At 50.5% G+C, this 15,184-nt stretch overlaps 1 protein-coding gene across 5 annotated transcripts in view; it reads right to left on the reverse strand.

Annotated features, from left to right (window-relative positions):
* The window catches only part of CENPC (centromere protein C), a 1,046,742-nt gene that overhangs the window by 48,568 nt on the left and 982,990 nt on the right, over positions 1–15,184 (reverse strand). For all 5 annotated transcript variants that reach the window (XM_085636509.1, XM_085636507.1, XM_085636508.1 and 2 more), the window contains one exon: positions 880–970. In XM_085636509.1, the coding sequence (XP_085492635.1) occupies positions 880–970 (91 nt within the window). The remainder of the gene's footprint in view (positions 1–879; positions 971–15,184) is intronic.

Raw genomic sequence — 15,184 nt, forward strand, 5'->3', positions numbered from 1 at the left:
GCAGCTGGGAGCCCCTAATGTTGTCACGGAAGGGGCAAAAGGATAAGTGCGGTTGGCGTGGAGCCAAGGAAAGGCCCAACAACCTGATGGATCCAGTAGGGTGCCTGGGGAGTATTGTAAGGGAAAGATTTTAAGTTTAGAAGTATCCATCAGAAAATTAATTTATTGTCACTTTATTCGAGCACCCTAAACAGAAGGTCATTATATACTTCTTTTTATAAATAAAATAAAACACGCAGATTCTAATCTCTATTAGTGTTTCTCCTCCCTCTTGCTTCTCTTTTCCTCTGGATCACAAACCTTTCTTTTCATTGTCTGTCCTCCTCTGCATGGAATTTCTGTTGTATTGTGTGCCCTTCAATCCTCTCATTGCCACGCAGCCCATTTCCATCTCTCCTCATTTCTGTCCTCAGCAGGAACACAGTTACCCCATCAGTCAGGGGACACTATAAAGTAGTGGCACTTTCTAAATGCTATCAACCAGTCATGTTGACTACCACTTTTGTACGGTCTCTTACAATCCAGAACGGAGGAATACGAGAGAGGGATGGATGTTCCAATGTTTCATTGTCCATGGGAGAATGGAGATGCTGAGCTTTGGACATGATGCTACTGTGCATTCAAGGTCACATTCTTAAAATGACATGACAGCTTGTGAGAGTCAAGAATTAGGAGCTGTTTGAAGCTCTAATGACATTCATAGAATTTTAGAGCAAGCTTGGAAGAACGGACTCAAATATTTCAAATCAACAACTATATACAACTTAAAACCCTGCAGTGCTACAACTTTAATGGAAGGGAGATGCAATATTTTTTAATTCATGTTTAAAAGCCCTTCAGTTATCTTATTGAAATAGTAATTTTGATTGGCAAGCTTACCTGGTGGCACAAAGAAATAGTCACCCGTTTTCAGCTGATACTGTGAATTGTGCACTGTAGCCATTATTTCACCATTAATAATGTAGAAAACCTGATAAGAGAGAAAATATATAATTTTCCACAAAACCAAATAAACTACTTCTGCATAAAAAGCATGACCAAGCAAAGACACATAAGCCATTGTACACTAAACAAAAGGAACAGTTTCTTACCTGTAACTCCAGTTCTCTCGTAGGGGTATTTCCATGATAAGTCATAAGCACTTAAATAGTCCCGCCCACGTGCGGGGACCCTGGAGCACTTCTTTAGATATATCTTCTTAAGTGGATATTTTTTGCCTTTCTTCAGAATGGCCTGCACAGACACTTAAGAGATAGAGAGACAATAATGCAGTCTAAATACACAGGCTACCCTGGCCGTATCTTCATCTTGAAGTGAAAATAGGGCACCACCATACTATATATTGTGCAATTTTGTAGTGTTTAACACACAGAAGAATCCCCTTCGCAAAACTCCTTTTTTCATGATAGAGATGAAAGGTAGAGGACAGAAGAGCCTCGACATCGATCAACTAATTTATGCCAACCGTCGACAGTGCCTCGAAGGCGGGTCTCGTCTCGATGTTAAATGATGGTGTCTCAACTGCTGTCACCGACGTTGCCTTGGCGATGACCAGCGGTAGGAGTGCATTGGCGATCGATGGTGGTGTCTGGACGTCAAACGACTGTGACAATGTGTCGACGTTGATTGCTGGGGATGCGTGGAAACTGATAAGGACCTCGACGGCGACCTGTGAGGTGTCGCTGTCTGTAGTAGGCTTCTTGACGCTGACCTGGGTATCCCCGTCATCGGCTTTGTAATTGACGTCAAAATTCCTCTTCTCTCCACAATATATAGTGCCCTTTTTTCACTTCAAGATGAAGATGCAGTCAGTGTAGCCTATGTATTTAGTCTGAATTATTGTCTATCTCTTAAGTGTCTTTGCCGGCATTCCTGAAGAAAGGCGAAACATATCCACTAAAGAAGATTTATCTAAACAAGTGCTCTGGGGTCCCCACCTGGACGGGACTATTCAAGTGCTTATGACTATACATGGAAATCCCCTACAGGAGAATGCATGAGACCAGTCACTGATATGAATTTTCTCTAAACCAGTCAACATTTTTAACATCAATACTGTTACAGAACAGCTTTATTTTGTGCTAAGGGCAGCGCTGGTTTTCACAATTTGTATTTTTGTTGTCGCTTTAAAACATTTTATTGAGCAAAGAAATATCACAGTCACAATTAAAATCCTGGCCACACTGTGGCACATTTAGGACAGCCTACTTATAACACTCCTTAACCGGTACATCATTCTAAAATCAACTATGGTCACCATCTGTTGCCATGTCAGAACAAATAGTTTCTCTCTTCTCAAGGACTTAGTGAGTCCCTTCAAACGAAAATCTACAGAAAGTGCTAAAATCTGCAAAAACGCATAGTTTGTCCTGGTTCTCCAGAACGAGGTAACATAACTGCCCAATGACTGGTTACTCTTCCAAAGAGAACTGCGCCGAGTCAGTAATGCACTCGAGGGAGGGCAGCTCCACATCAATTCCACTGGAGGCTGTCCTTTCCCCCACTTATCTGCAATCAATAGTTTAGAAGCAGTGAGCAGTTATGTACATTGCCTTTAATGATTTTTTTGCCCTTAATCTACATTTAAGGATGTAAATGGATGGATTTTCCCTTGTTACATATTGAGAAAAGGATAAGCAGAAGCTGTAAATACCTCGGGGCTTCCAGAGTAACTGTATGCCACGACTACATCCAATCTCACAGGTGTGAACCCCAAGGAATATTTGGGAAGTTTGTTTTCCAAAACGTGGTTAGCCTTGTGAGCCTGTGAACGCCGGCAAACTTGTGTTTTAAGTTCCAAAGCTACGGCAGGCACAGTGGGGGCGTAAGCAAGGAGAGAGTGAGGAGGGCTAGAGAGAGGATGAGGAGGGATCAGAGACTGAGGGAGAGGAGTAAAGGACAGACTGTAAAGGGATAGATGGACGGAAAGAGAGGGGTAGAAATGACCAGTGCTGGTTCAAACACTTTTTTCTAGGGCTGCTTTTGGCTCAGAGACTGGACCTAATTTGCAAGCATTCACAAACTCCTCTCAAACAATTTCCTACAGTTGAAAAGGGAGATCCGCTAGGATTAAAATCCCTTTCCATGGTGCACAGAACAACAGGAACAGCCTATTTGGAATTTTCTGTCTTCTTCGTGGCACCTTCAATAAATAGAAGAACACGTCACCAATGAAAGAAGCCCTGTTAAAACTCAAATACTTTCCACTATCTGTGAATCAATTGAAAACAGCTTCAACAAATGAGATTACCTTGTACCATACAGTTCATCTAATATGTACGGTGTGTAAAGCAACACTTATTAATTCATTTAATATTTAGTGCACTTCTGGGATTGCCATTGTTAGGTCGTCCTCAACACATTTACATAATGCAAAAGCATGTGGTAAAAAAGTTGTAAAAGTCTGCAAATGCTTGAATTTAGGACACTGCAAAGGCACAGTGATCTTTCTCAAATTCAGCCTTCCAAATCGATAGATGGCTTCTTCCGGGGGGCGGCTTCATTGGGGCGATCTATGCGCGTCCCTTGCGGCCCGTCCTCACCGGCTCGACAGGGCATGCAGTGACTATATGGAAGGCAGCCAATAGGAGTCTGGGCAGGGAGGCCAAACTCACGCAAGCCATGCCGCTATGGCACAGTGAACAACTCGGTAGATTGATCCAGTCAAAGGGCTTTGACAAATGGGACCTAATTGGCATTTCCAGGGTTGGCGACCTCTGGAAGTCTGGAGATGTGATGCCCTTTTCCGAACTGCAACAGGAATACGATCTAGCTAGATGAATGCTTTCGGTATCTTCAGATTAGGCATGCCCTGCTCGCGGCTCTACCTAGAGGTAGCGATCTCCCCGACTCCTACTCGCTTGAGGATAGAATACTTGATGGCGATCTACCCGAGAAGGCCATCTTCCTTGTCTATAAAAAACTCATTAACAAAATTGCGGACACTCTGATCAGCTTGGGGGCTAGATGGGATCACAATGTCACAGGTTTGGATGACGAGGAATGGCGGGTGGCGGTGGCTTCCCCTCGCGAAGTGGCCATTTCCACCCGGCTCAGACTGGTCCAACTTAAGCTGCTTCACAGATCCTACTTGTCGGAATCTTTGCGGGTTCGCATGGGCTACGTCCCAGAAGGCAGCTGTACAAGACAGTGTGGGCAGGAAGGCACGTTTATTCAATTATTTGGGAGTGTGTGGTAATCCAGGGGCATTGGGGACGGGTGGTGGGCCGGATGGAGGAGGCACTGGGGCAAAAGATTCATTGTAACAAAGTTAGCACTGTTAAATATTTGGGACCCTACTGACTTGAACTCCAAAGAGCAACTGTGGGTTGACGCATGGGTTCATGATCGCTAAACGAGATATCGCAAGGCTTTGGAGGGCTCCAAACCCGCCGAAACTAGTGGACTGGTCTAACGATATGGATTGGTGCTTTGTGACCGAGAAATCCATCGATGAGTCCAGGGGTTGCCCGAACAAATGGACACAAGTCTGGGGTCAGTGGAACTCATACAGAAGGGATATTTGCGCACCGCCTCGGACCAGAGGAGACGTCACTGGGGGTCTTGATGTTGTATGATAAGGCCACCATCTAGTTATTGTATTGGGTGCTCTGAGAGAGGGTAGAGACTGTCCATTGTATGAACCGCCCTGACTGCAAATGTGTTGTTTTTGTAACATGCCTTTTTGCTTAATAAAGATTTGAAAAAAATAGAGCGAGATAGACTGTAATTAGCGCAGGAGCACCTGTCCTTTCCAGGTATGGGGATGACAACTATTGGAACTTCTTGCATCAAGGGCGGGAGGATAGCCGAGTGTGCAATATCATTAAAGAACTGAGTGACAATTGGGGCTAAGTCTGAGCAGAAGCTTTTAAAGAACCCAGAGGAGAAGCCGTCTGGACCCGGGGATTTCAGAGTTTTCTGTCTAGAAATAGCGGAAATGACCTCTTCAGTGTGAATGGGGTCATCCAGGGAGGCTGCTTGAGCTTCAGTCAGGTGGGATGTCGCCGCTTAGATAGTGGGAGGGGGCTTCAGGACGGGAGGACTGCTCAAAGTACAGGTATGCATAGAAATCCCTTTAGTGCGCCGCTATCTGGGTGTCGCCTTTTATCATTTCTCCGTCTCCAGAAAGGAGGGAGTCCACACTAGCGGTCTGACTCTGGGCTCGAAGTTTGGTCATGAGGAGCCTTCCGCATTTATTCCCATTTACGTAAAAGGAGTGTTTTAGAAGGAGAAGCGAGTATTCTGCCTTATCCAGGTCTAGGCTCGCCAATTGTTTACGTATGGCCTCTAACTGACGCCATATCCTGGGTGCTCCTGTGCGATGGTGCGTGTGTTCTAGTTCTCAGACCTGCTCCTGAAGTTCAGCCCCCTTTGGCCTGCGTTGGCGATTTCCATCTGCAGAGATTGCTTATGATCTCCCTCCTAATGACCGCCTTTAAGGCATCCCATAGAGTAGATGTAGAGATGCCAGGACTGTCATTATGTTGAATATAATCGCGTACCACATTTTTTGGATCTGTAAGACAACCTTTGGTCTCTGCAGCAGAGTCTCCCTGAGTCTCCATTGAAGCCGCAATTCCCTCTGTTTGGGGTTACGCAGCTCCAGTATGAGGGCTGAATGGTCAGAAGAGATCTGGGAATGTTCTCCACTGACCGGTTAAGTTGCTGTATGTCTTGAGTCCCCAGAAAGTAGTCTAGGCGAGCAAAGGACCTATGAGCATGTGAGAAAAAGGTATAGTCCCGAGTTTGGGGATGTAAGCCCCTCCATAGGTCAATCAGCCCCATCTCCCTCAGCCAGTCCAGTCCCTCATCCGATAGGGCCCCCGCCCCACCTTCTCTGGAACCTGAGCGATCTAGGTTATTGTTGAGTACTACATTAAAGTCGCATCCTATTAGGAGTAAACGGTCTTGGGGTGTGACGGTCTCTGCTAGGGCAGCTCGGATGAAGTAATCCTTCCCCTCATTGGGTGCATACAGGTGTATTTGATATACCAGAAGGTGACCTTTGAGGTCGATAAGTTTAGGTCCGATGGATCCCCGAAACCTATGGGCGAATAAGATTGCCACCGCAGCTGCTTAACACCCTATGTAAGAGAAGAATTGGTGTGGGAATGCTTTAGATTTGAGCCTGTGGAAATCCCTTGCTAGGAGAGGGGTCTACTGAAGAAGACTGATGTCAGCCTCGGTATGTTCTAAATATGATAGGATGGCCTTCCTATTGATTGGGTTGTTAGGTCTCTTCACGTTGAGGGAAAGCACCTTCAGATGGTCACCGGTTGTCATGGTATAAGTGTACTATCATGCTGAATGCCACTCTAAAATTCTTCTGGTCAGGAAAGTGTACTACTGTATGTGTTGGACCCTTAAGATGCGCAAGCATATGTAGGTTAGTTAACATTTAAACATAAAACACAAAGTCTCTGGAAGTGGTGGGACTTTGGCTTTGGTCCTGGCCGCTCCCTGAGCAAGACAAAACGTCTCTTCCTCTTTTGAAGGATGTGGAGGCGGAAAGAAGGTAGGCAAATTGATGGTCTGCCCGATGTGGAAGGGCGTGACAACCTTTGGCAAGAAAGAAGGACGAGTCCGTAAAACCACCTTGTCCAGATGAACAGAGAGAAAAGGAGGTTTAGAAGACAGAACCTGGAGCTCACTCACTCTCCTGTCCGAGGTGATAGCTACCAGAAAAGCCGTCTTTAGAGTGAGAAGACGTAAAGGACTGTTATGGAGTGGCTCAAAGGGAGCGCACATCAGATAAGTCAAAACAAGATTTAAGTCCCATTGAGGCATTATGAAAGGCACGGGAGGAAACGTGTGTGTAATGACCTTCAGGAAGCGGTCAACAACCAGGGACTTAAAAAAGGGAAGGCTGATCTGGAAGCCTTAGAAAAATGGAAATGGCCGAAAGATAACCCTTGATTGTGCCCAGAGCAGGGCCCTGCTGGGCCAAAGAGAGAAGGAACAGAAGAACCTTGGACAGAGGGGCAGAAAGGGGATCCACAGCCTTCGCTGTGCACCATGTCACAAAATTGTTCCACCGGCAGGCGTATACCGTCTTAGTGGAGGGACGCCTGGCTGCCAGAATGACATCACAGACTTCGGGAGGAAGGTCGAAAGCTGTCAACTGTCGTCGCTCAATCTCCACGCATGGAGGTGGAGGCTGGGCAGGTTCGGGTGGAGGACCATCCCCTGCTGCTGCGACACAAGATCCTCCCAAAGAGGCAGTCGGATCGGGGGATCAATCACCATGCTGAGTAGCTCGGGATACCAGTATCTCCGTGCCCAATCCGGAGCCACAAGGATGACTTGGGCTCGGTCGCGCCAAATCTTCTTCATCACTCTGGGCAGAAGTGGTATAGGCGGAAAGGCGTACAACAGACCGCAGCTCCACTTGTGACGAAAAGCGCAGCCGAGCGAGTGCAGTCTTGGAACACGCAGAACTGATGACATTGCGCGTTCTCTTCGGTGGCGAATAGATCTAACCAAGGCTCTCCCCACTGCAGAAAGAGACCTTGCGCCACGTCCGAATTCAGACGCCATTCGTGATCCAACATGCACCGGCGGCTGAGTTCGTCCGCCCTGGTGTTCAGAGAACCTACCAGGCATTGAACCACCAAGGTAATGCCTTGATGTTCCAGCCATGTACGGAGGCAGAGAGCTTCCTGACATAGGGTCCACGACCCCACCCTGCCCTGTTTGTTGCAGTACCACATGGCGGTGGTGTTGTCCGTGAACACCTGCACTACACTTCCCCGGACAGAGGGAAGGAATGCCTTCAGTGCAAGTCGGATCGCCCGAAGCTCCAGAAGATTGATGTGGAGTTGGGACACTGCCGGAGACCATAGACATCTGATCTCTGCCTCTCCCATGTGGCCACCCCATCCCCGGAGGGATGCATCCGTCACTACTGTGTGCTTCGGTTGGGGAAGGGAGAGGGGTCTGCCATTGACCCAATCGCAATCTGTGAGTCACCATTGCAATTGTCGTGCAGTGCCCTCCGAGATCTGGACGTATTCGTACAGGCTGCCCTGATGCTGTGCCCACTGGAACTTAAGGTCCCACTGCAGAGCCTGCATATGCCATCTGGCATGTTGCACTAGCAGGATGCAGGAAGCAATGAGGCCCAGCAGCCGGAGGGTCATCCTGACTGGAACCCGGGATAGAGGCTGAAAGATCGGAATCATAGCCTGAATATCCCGGACTCGCTGCTCGGGAGGATAAACCCGAAACTGCGTTGAATCCACACCGCTCCGATGAAGGGGAGCTTCTGAGAGGGACTCAGGTGTGACATCGGCACGTTGATGGAGAACCCCAGCAAATGCAGGAGGTCGGCCGTAGTCTGGAGGTGGAAGACCACTGCCTGGGGCGAGCCCGCCTTTAACAACCAGTCGTCGAGATAAGGGAAGACTGGAACCCCTGATCTGCACAGATGAGCTGCGACCACTGCCATCACTTTCGTGAACACGCGAGGGGCACTGGTAAGTCTGAAGGGGAGCACGGCAAACTGAAAGTGCTCGTGGCCTACCGTAAACCGCAGGTATTGCCGGTGGGCCGGCATTACGGGGATATGAAAATATGCGTCCAACGCTACCATCCAGTCTCAAGGGTCGAGGGCAGCCAAGACCTGAGCCAGAGTCAACATCTTGAACTTCTCCTTCCTGAGGAAGCGGTTGACGTTCTGGAGGTCTAAAATGGGACGCAGGTCCCCTTTGTCCTTCTTGGGGACCTAAAGTAGTGGGAAAAACAACCACGCCCTACTTCCGGCCCAGAAACGCGCTCGATGGCCACCTTGGCCAAGAGGGCCGTGACTTCCTGCTGGAGAAGTGCAAAATGGCCTCCCGACATGCGGTGGAACCGAGGTGGCATGGCTGGAGGGGCAGACTCAAAGGGGAGGGAGTAGCCCCTTCGGACGATTTGCAGCACCCACCTGTCCGAGGTAACGGAACGCCAGTGAGGAAGGTGATGGCGAATCCTGCCGCCCACCAGCGTGGGGTGTGCCCCAAAGCTTGGGCTAGGAAGGCTTTGAGGCGGATGCTGCGGGGGCGGAGATGGACTGACCCGTACGCTGGCCCCCTGTCCCTCCGCGGCAGGAACCACCTCCGCGGCCGCCCAGGGGTTGGTTCTGCGCAGGCCTCTGGCTGAACAAACGTGTCGGGGCGCCCCTTCCGTGGCCATGAAAGGAACGAAAAGCAGACGTGGCCTGGCACGTGGTGGAGAGATCTAAGGACTTGGCCGTGGCTCTGGAGTCCTTAAAACGCTCCAACGCACTATCTGCCTTATCACCAAACAGGCGAGTACCATCAAAGGGCATGTCCATAAGAGAACTTTGCACATCCCCAGAAAAACCAGCGGCCCGCAACCAGGTTTGGCGACGTAGGGCCACTGTTGTGGAAATCGCCCTACCCAGTGAGTCCGCGGTGTCCAGTCCACACCTGATGGCGAACTTTGCTGCATCTTTCCCCTCTGCAACAGCTTAGGAAAGCACTGTCCGAGCCTCCTCCGGACACTGAGGCAGCACCTGCTCAACCGTATTCCACACAGCGTGGGAATAGCGGCCCAAGAAGCATGCGGTGTTCACCGACCGCCGTCCTAAGCTGGCAGATGAACAGTTTCTTGCCAAACTGTTCCAGCTTCTTATCCGGCGCGGCGGTAGGGAATGCACTTTGGGGAGTGGAGGCTTGGATGACCAAGCTCTACGGGGTAGGGTGGGTTGTCAAAAAGCAGGGTCACCCGGGGCCGGGCGATGGCGCCTGGCCACGTTTTTATCCACAGGAACCCCCGTGGCTGGTTTTGACCAGGTGCCTATCAATATGTCAGTTAACGCCTCATTGAATGGAAGCAGGGGCTCCATAGAGCTTGCCGCTGGCTGAAGTACTTCAGTGAAGAGATTAGTTTTGAGGGACACCGTAGGCAGGTCGAGGTCAAGGGCCTCAGCTGCTCTACGGAGCACAACAGTGTATGTGGCGCCCTCCTCCATAGCCACAGCGGGAGGAGAAAGAAAACCAGGGTCAGATGAGCATTCAATGCCACCTGCATCCTCCAACTCTTCTGTCCATTCCTGTTCCGACCCGCACTGCCGTGCAAGAGGGTCCTCTGACCCCTCCCAGCTGTCCCCTTCCTCCACTGCCCGTGGAACATGCTGCGGTGGTGGGAGAGGGAACGGGGAAATATAAATGGTCGAACGGCGCATAAATGGCGCCAGGAACGGTGCTGGTCCGGCTCAGTGTCCCAATTAGAGTCCCATCCAGGAACAATATTGTCTGGGAACCCGGCAAGGGCGGTGGTGGAACGAACGGAACCCACTGCGGCGCCGGGAGCGGAGCCGGGGCTGGAGCCGCCGTTGGAGGACCTTGCGGTGCCGGGGCCGGAGCCACTGGTGGAGGACTTTGCAGCGCCGGGGCCAGTGACGCCGGCGGTGCCGGCGGCAAGGGAGAGCTCTCAGCTGGGACCGTGGGGCCCGAGGCCTGAAAAGCAGGCCATGGCAGGAAGAAAATCTTGCACCTGGGCAGGAGTCGCCGACGGACCCGGATAAGGTGGGTAGGTCGCGGGACTCACAGGCTCCAAAGGAGCAGCGGGAGTGGGACCCCCTGCACCCCGTCTGCTTCCAGAGACCGACGGGGGGACGTCGGAGAGTGGAAATGCTTCTTCGACTTCTTCTTATGACGTCTCTAACCCGATTCCGAGTGTGAAGACTTTGACCCCGAGGAGCGATGGTGATGGCTCCGCGCACGGTCCCTCGAACGACCCCTGGGCCTCAAATGGCGCGAGGACAACTGCCGGGCCTCCAGCAGCTTGCGGGACCGCTCCCGCAAGCCCTTCGGAGCCATGGCCAGACAGTCGGAACATAACCGTGAGTCATGGTCGCGCTCCAGACAGTAGAGACAGACGCCATGGGGGTCGGCCACCGATATCGTACGGCAACAGGCCCCACAGGATTTAAATCCAGGCATCCCTACGTGGCACCAGGAGTCAAAGACTCAAAAATGTAAGACAAAAAGTCTCAAAAGTTTTGTTAAAAAGTGACTAGGGTACTTGCTCTAACAGGATCTGCGCTTGCTGGCACGGAAAAGGAAAGAACTGACGTCAGCACGCATGGGTGGCCCCTAAGTGGTCTCTGTGATGTCATCTCGGCGCCTACAACCCCAGCGACGGACGCTGAGCCGCACCACACCACCTTCTGACGCGCAGGGGTACTGCTGATGAAAAACTTTCAGATCCAGTCTGACGCCTGGGGATATTCTAAGGTAAGGTAAGGAATCAATCACTAACGTGTCTCTTTCAGATATAACGTCCACCACATCCGGTGTGAGAGAGAAGGATCTCGGGTTACCCCGTTCAATCTCCAGGGATGAAGGTGTAGGCTCTGGAGGTGGGGGTGTAGAACCTGCCCCTGCAACTGCAAGAAGAGGTCTGCCCTGAGAGGTAAACGGAGCAAAGGGTGCAATGAGAGGCAAAGGAGGTCCGTGTCCCATACCCTTCGCGGCCAATCTGGGGCAATCAATATGACAGTGGCCTGATCTTGGCAAATCTTCCTCGAAACTTGAAGAATCAAAGGTATGGGGGAAAACGCATAAAGAAGCTGTGAGCCCTAATCTAACTGAATCACGTGTCGTAACACTCCCGCATCTAAAAATGGAGACTTCAGAATGATGGGCAGTGCGCGGTCTCACGAGTGGCAAACAGGTCCAACTGAGGGAACCCCCACATCCTGAAAATGTGAATGGCAACCTCTGGATGGAGACGGCACTCGGTCGATAAAATACTGCCGACAGACTGTCCACACACACATTCAGTTATTAGGCCAGATGATTTGCAATTACGTAAATCTGGCAGTCCTGAGCTGAGGAGCAGAGTCGCAGAGCCTCTCTAAAGAGAAGATATGACCCAACGCCTCCCTGTTTGTTGATGTACCATAGCGCCAAACTGTTGTCCATTTGGACTTGAACTGACTGAACGCGAAGGGAAGGGAGGAAGGCCTTGAGAGCCAAACGTATCACCTGCAATTCCAGAAGATTGATGTGACCAAAGAACTTTGACCTCCAGATCGTCCAGATGGGCTCCTCAATCTAGAGTGGAGGCATCCGTTTTCACTGTGGCCACCAGAGAAGGAGGTTGAAATGGCTTCACTTAAGACTGGCTGCCTGGAACACTTCACCATAGCAGATCCGGTGCAGTGTCTCTGGAGATTCTGAGCACCCCTTCGAGATCTCAGTTGAGTTGAAACTACTGCCTGCGTAGGCACCACTGGGGGCGCTCATATGTCAACATGAATGGCTGACCAACAGTATGCAGGAAGCAAACAGACTGAGCAGGCGCAAAACCTTCATGAGTGGAACAGCAGCTCCATTCTGTAAAAGTAGATTCATAGCCTGGATGTCTTGAATCGTCTGCAGAGGCAGGAGAGCATGACTTACCGTAGTGTCCAGTACTGCCCCTATGAACAGGTTGCACTGAGAGGCGAGATTTGGGTACATTCATTGAAGACCCCAACTTGAACAACAGTTGTGTTGTTACCTGCAAATGATGTAGCACCATCTCTGGCGACTTTGCTTTGAGCAGCCAGTCGTCCAGATACAGAAAAACAGGAATCCTTGACCTTCTGAGACCAGCTTCCACCACCGCCATCACCTTTGTGAAGACCCGAGGTGCACAGTAAGGCTGAACGGAAGGACCGTTAACTGGTAATGTCGAGACCCCACCATAAACCGGAGATACTTCCGATGCAACTTCAGGATGAGAATGTGAAAATACGCATCATGTAAATCGATCATCTAGTCTTCCTTCTCCAAAGCAAGAACTACAGCGAGGGTCAACATTTTTAACTTCTGCTGTTTGAGGTAAAAATTTAAAACCCCGAGGTCGAGAATCGGCCATAAACCGCAATCCTTTTTTGTGTACCAGGAAGTACAGAAAGTAGCACCCCTAGCCCCTTTACTGCTCCGGAACCACCTCGATTGCACCCTTTTGCAGCAATGACAGTACTTCCTGCTGGAGAAGCAGAAGATGCTCTCCCGAGCAACAGCCCTGGCAGGGAGAGAAAGGAGAGGGAAACTTCTGGAAGGGTAGAGCATATAGTAACAGACCCCCCAATGCTGTACAAAATGGGACACCACGGGATAAGCATGCTCTAGGATGGAGGAGCTAGAGCTGCTTCCATGCCACAACAGATGTAGAGGCAGAGGAGGAGTAGGGGGGGACTTGTTGTTGTGCAGCACCCTGCAGACTACCTCTTACCTTTCCCCTGTGGGAGCTGTACAAGGGATTTGCCATCAGCTGCTGCTGTGGCTGTTGCCTGGCACGAAAGGACAAGTTTCTTCCAAAACCACAAAACTTGCGGAACTGCCCAAAGCTCCTGGATTGAGACAGAAGCCCCAAAGACCTCGCTGTGGGTTTGCTGTCCTTAAAGTGCTGCAGTGCCGAACCTGCTTTAGCTCCGAAAGGGTGAGATCCATCAAAGCACAAATTCAGCAATGTAGACTGGACATCAGGCGAGAATCGCGAACCATGCAACCCTGCATGCCTCCTTGCTGCCACAGACGATCCCACCCCCCTCATTACTGAGCCGGCTGTGTCCAAACCAAATTGGATTACTTGGCGGGCAGCAGCTTGGGCAGCCAACAACACCTTCGAGAAATGCTTTGGAACAAACTCCCTGCCTGAGTCTATGAGGGCACGGATGTAGCGACCCAAAAGACATGTGGAATTTGTGGACTTAAGGGCCATACTCTCCGACGAGAACACCTTCACTGATTGCTCCATGCACTTTAACTTCCTATCCGCAGGCATAGATGGTAAGGAACCTGCAGACAACCCTTGAAGAGCACGAAGCCTGGACCACCAAGCTTTCCGGCGAAGGTGGGCAGACAGAAAAGCAGGATCCCCTTTCTACCTCCTTGGCACAGTCCTGGAAACCGCTGGAGTGGACATTGGCTTCCGTCAGACATCTAGAATGGGGTCTTTCAACACCTCATTGATGGGAAGCAAAGGTTCTGAAACAGAGGAAGGGGAGTGGAGCACCTCCGTAAGAATATTTGATCTTAACTCCCCTGTAAGAACAGGCACTTTCAGGAGGTCTGCAGCCTTTCTGATCACAGCTTGATATGTGGCCGCCTCCTGCATCAGCAAGCCCTTTGGTGATGAAAGCTCCAACTCTAGAGAGGTGTCCAGGCCATTAGCTCCCTGCAAACCCTCAAAATCTGGGTCAAAATCTACAATATCTCCTTCCTCAGCCCATGTTCCTCTGGTACTCTTCTTCCTCCAACAGCCTTTGAGCCTCTCTCCGAGAGGTGCAAGTGACTTTGGGATCGGGTTCGAAGGGAGATCCGCAGGAGTCTAAGCCAGTCAAGTCTGCGCCGTTTCAGAACCGGCAGCGCCAGGGATGAAATATCTAAAGGAGCTAGTCTCTCCAAAGACTGCAATGGCGGTGAAAATCCTGGCATCAGAAGAGGGCAACTCCCTGGGGCCATAGGTATGAAAGGCATAAGTGGTGCCTGGGGAAAGTGAGGTGGCAAACCTCCAAGGGAATATGCCAACAGACCGATGGGGCCAATAGGTGCACCAGTAGGGTCTGCTACTCTGGCGAACAAGCCAAACATCACATTTAAAAGATACGACTGATCAAATCCCGGAGCCGAGAAAGCGCATCTAGTACCACAGGCTCTGGAGTCGTTCGGGGAAGTACTAAATTTGGCTCCGGAGACCCTGGAGCCAGAGTAACTTTAGCAAAGGTGGAGGCGTTGCATCTCTCGGAGGTGGTGGAATCACTGCCCTTGGAGCCGGAGATGGGGCCGGAGTCACCTCCGGTGAAGGATTTTGAGAGATCTCATCCCTGCGATGAGATCTGTGTCTCAGGGACACCGACTTTGGATTCACATCCTTCAAAGAGCGATGCAGAAAACCATGGCGCCGCTTCTTCTTGTGTTTCTTAAAAGACCTCGAAGTGTGTGGAGTCGGAGACTTTGAGCAGGTCCAGGAACTCCTGCGATCTCTCTTCTGCTTTTTGGCCTTGGCCATGAATCATTTTGTTTCCCTCTCCTTTAGTGCCTTTGGATTCAGGTGCTTGCACGAAGGCCATGTCCTGAAGTCATGGTCTGACGATAGATACCATAAAAAACTTCATGGGGATCAGTGATGGACATTTGACCCCCACATTCTCTGCATGACTTGAAACCAGATTCCTCTGAGT

Source organism: Triturus cristatus, chromosome 2_1 (assembly GCF_964204655.1).
Source record: "Triturus cristatus chromosome 2_1, aTriCri1.1, whole genome shotgun sequence".
NCBI lineage: Eukaryota > Metazoa > Chordata > Amphibia > Caudata > Salamandridae > Triturus > Triturus cristatus.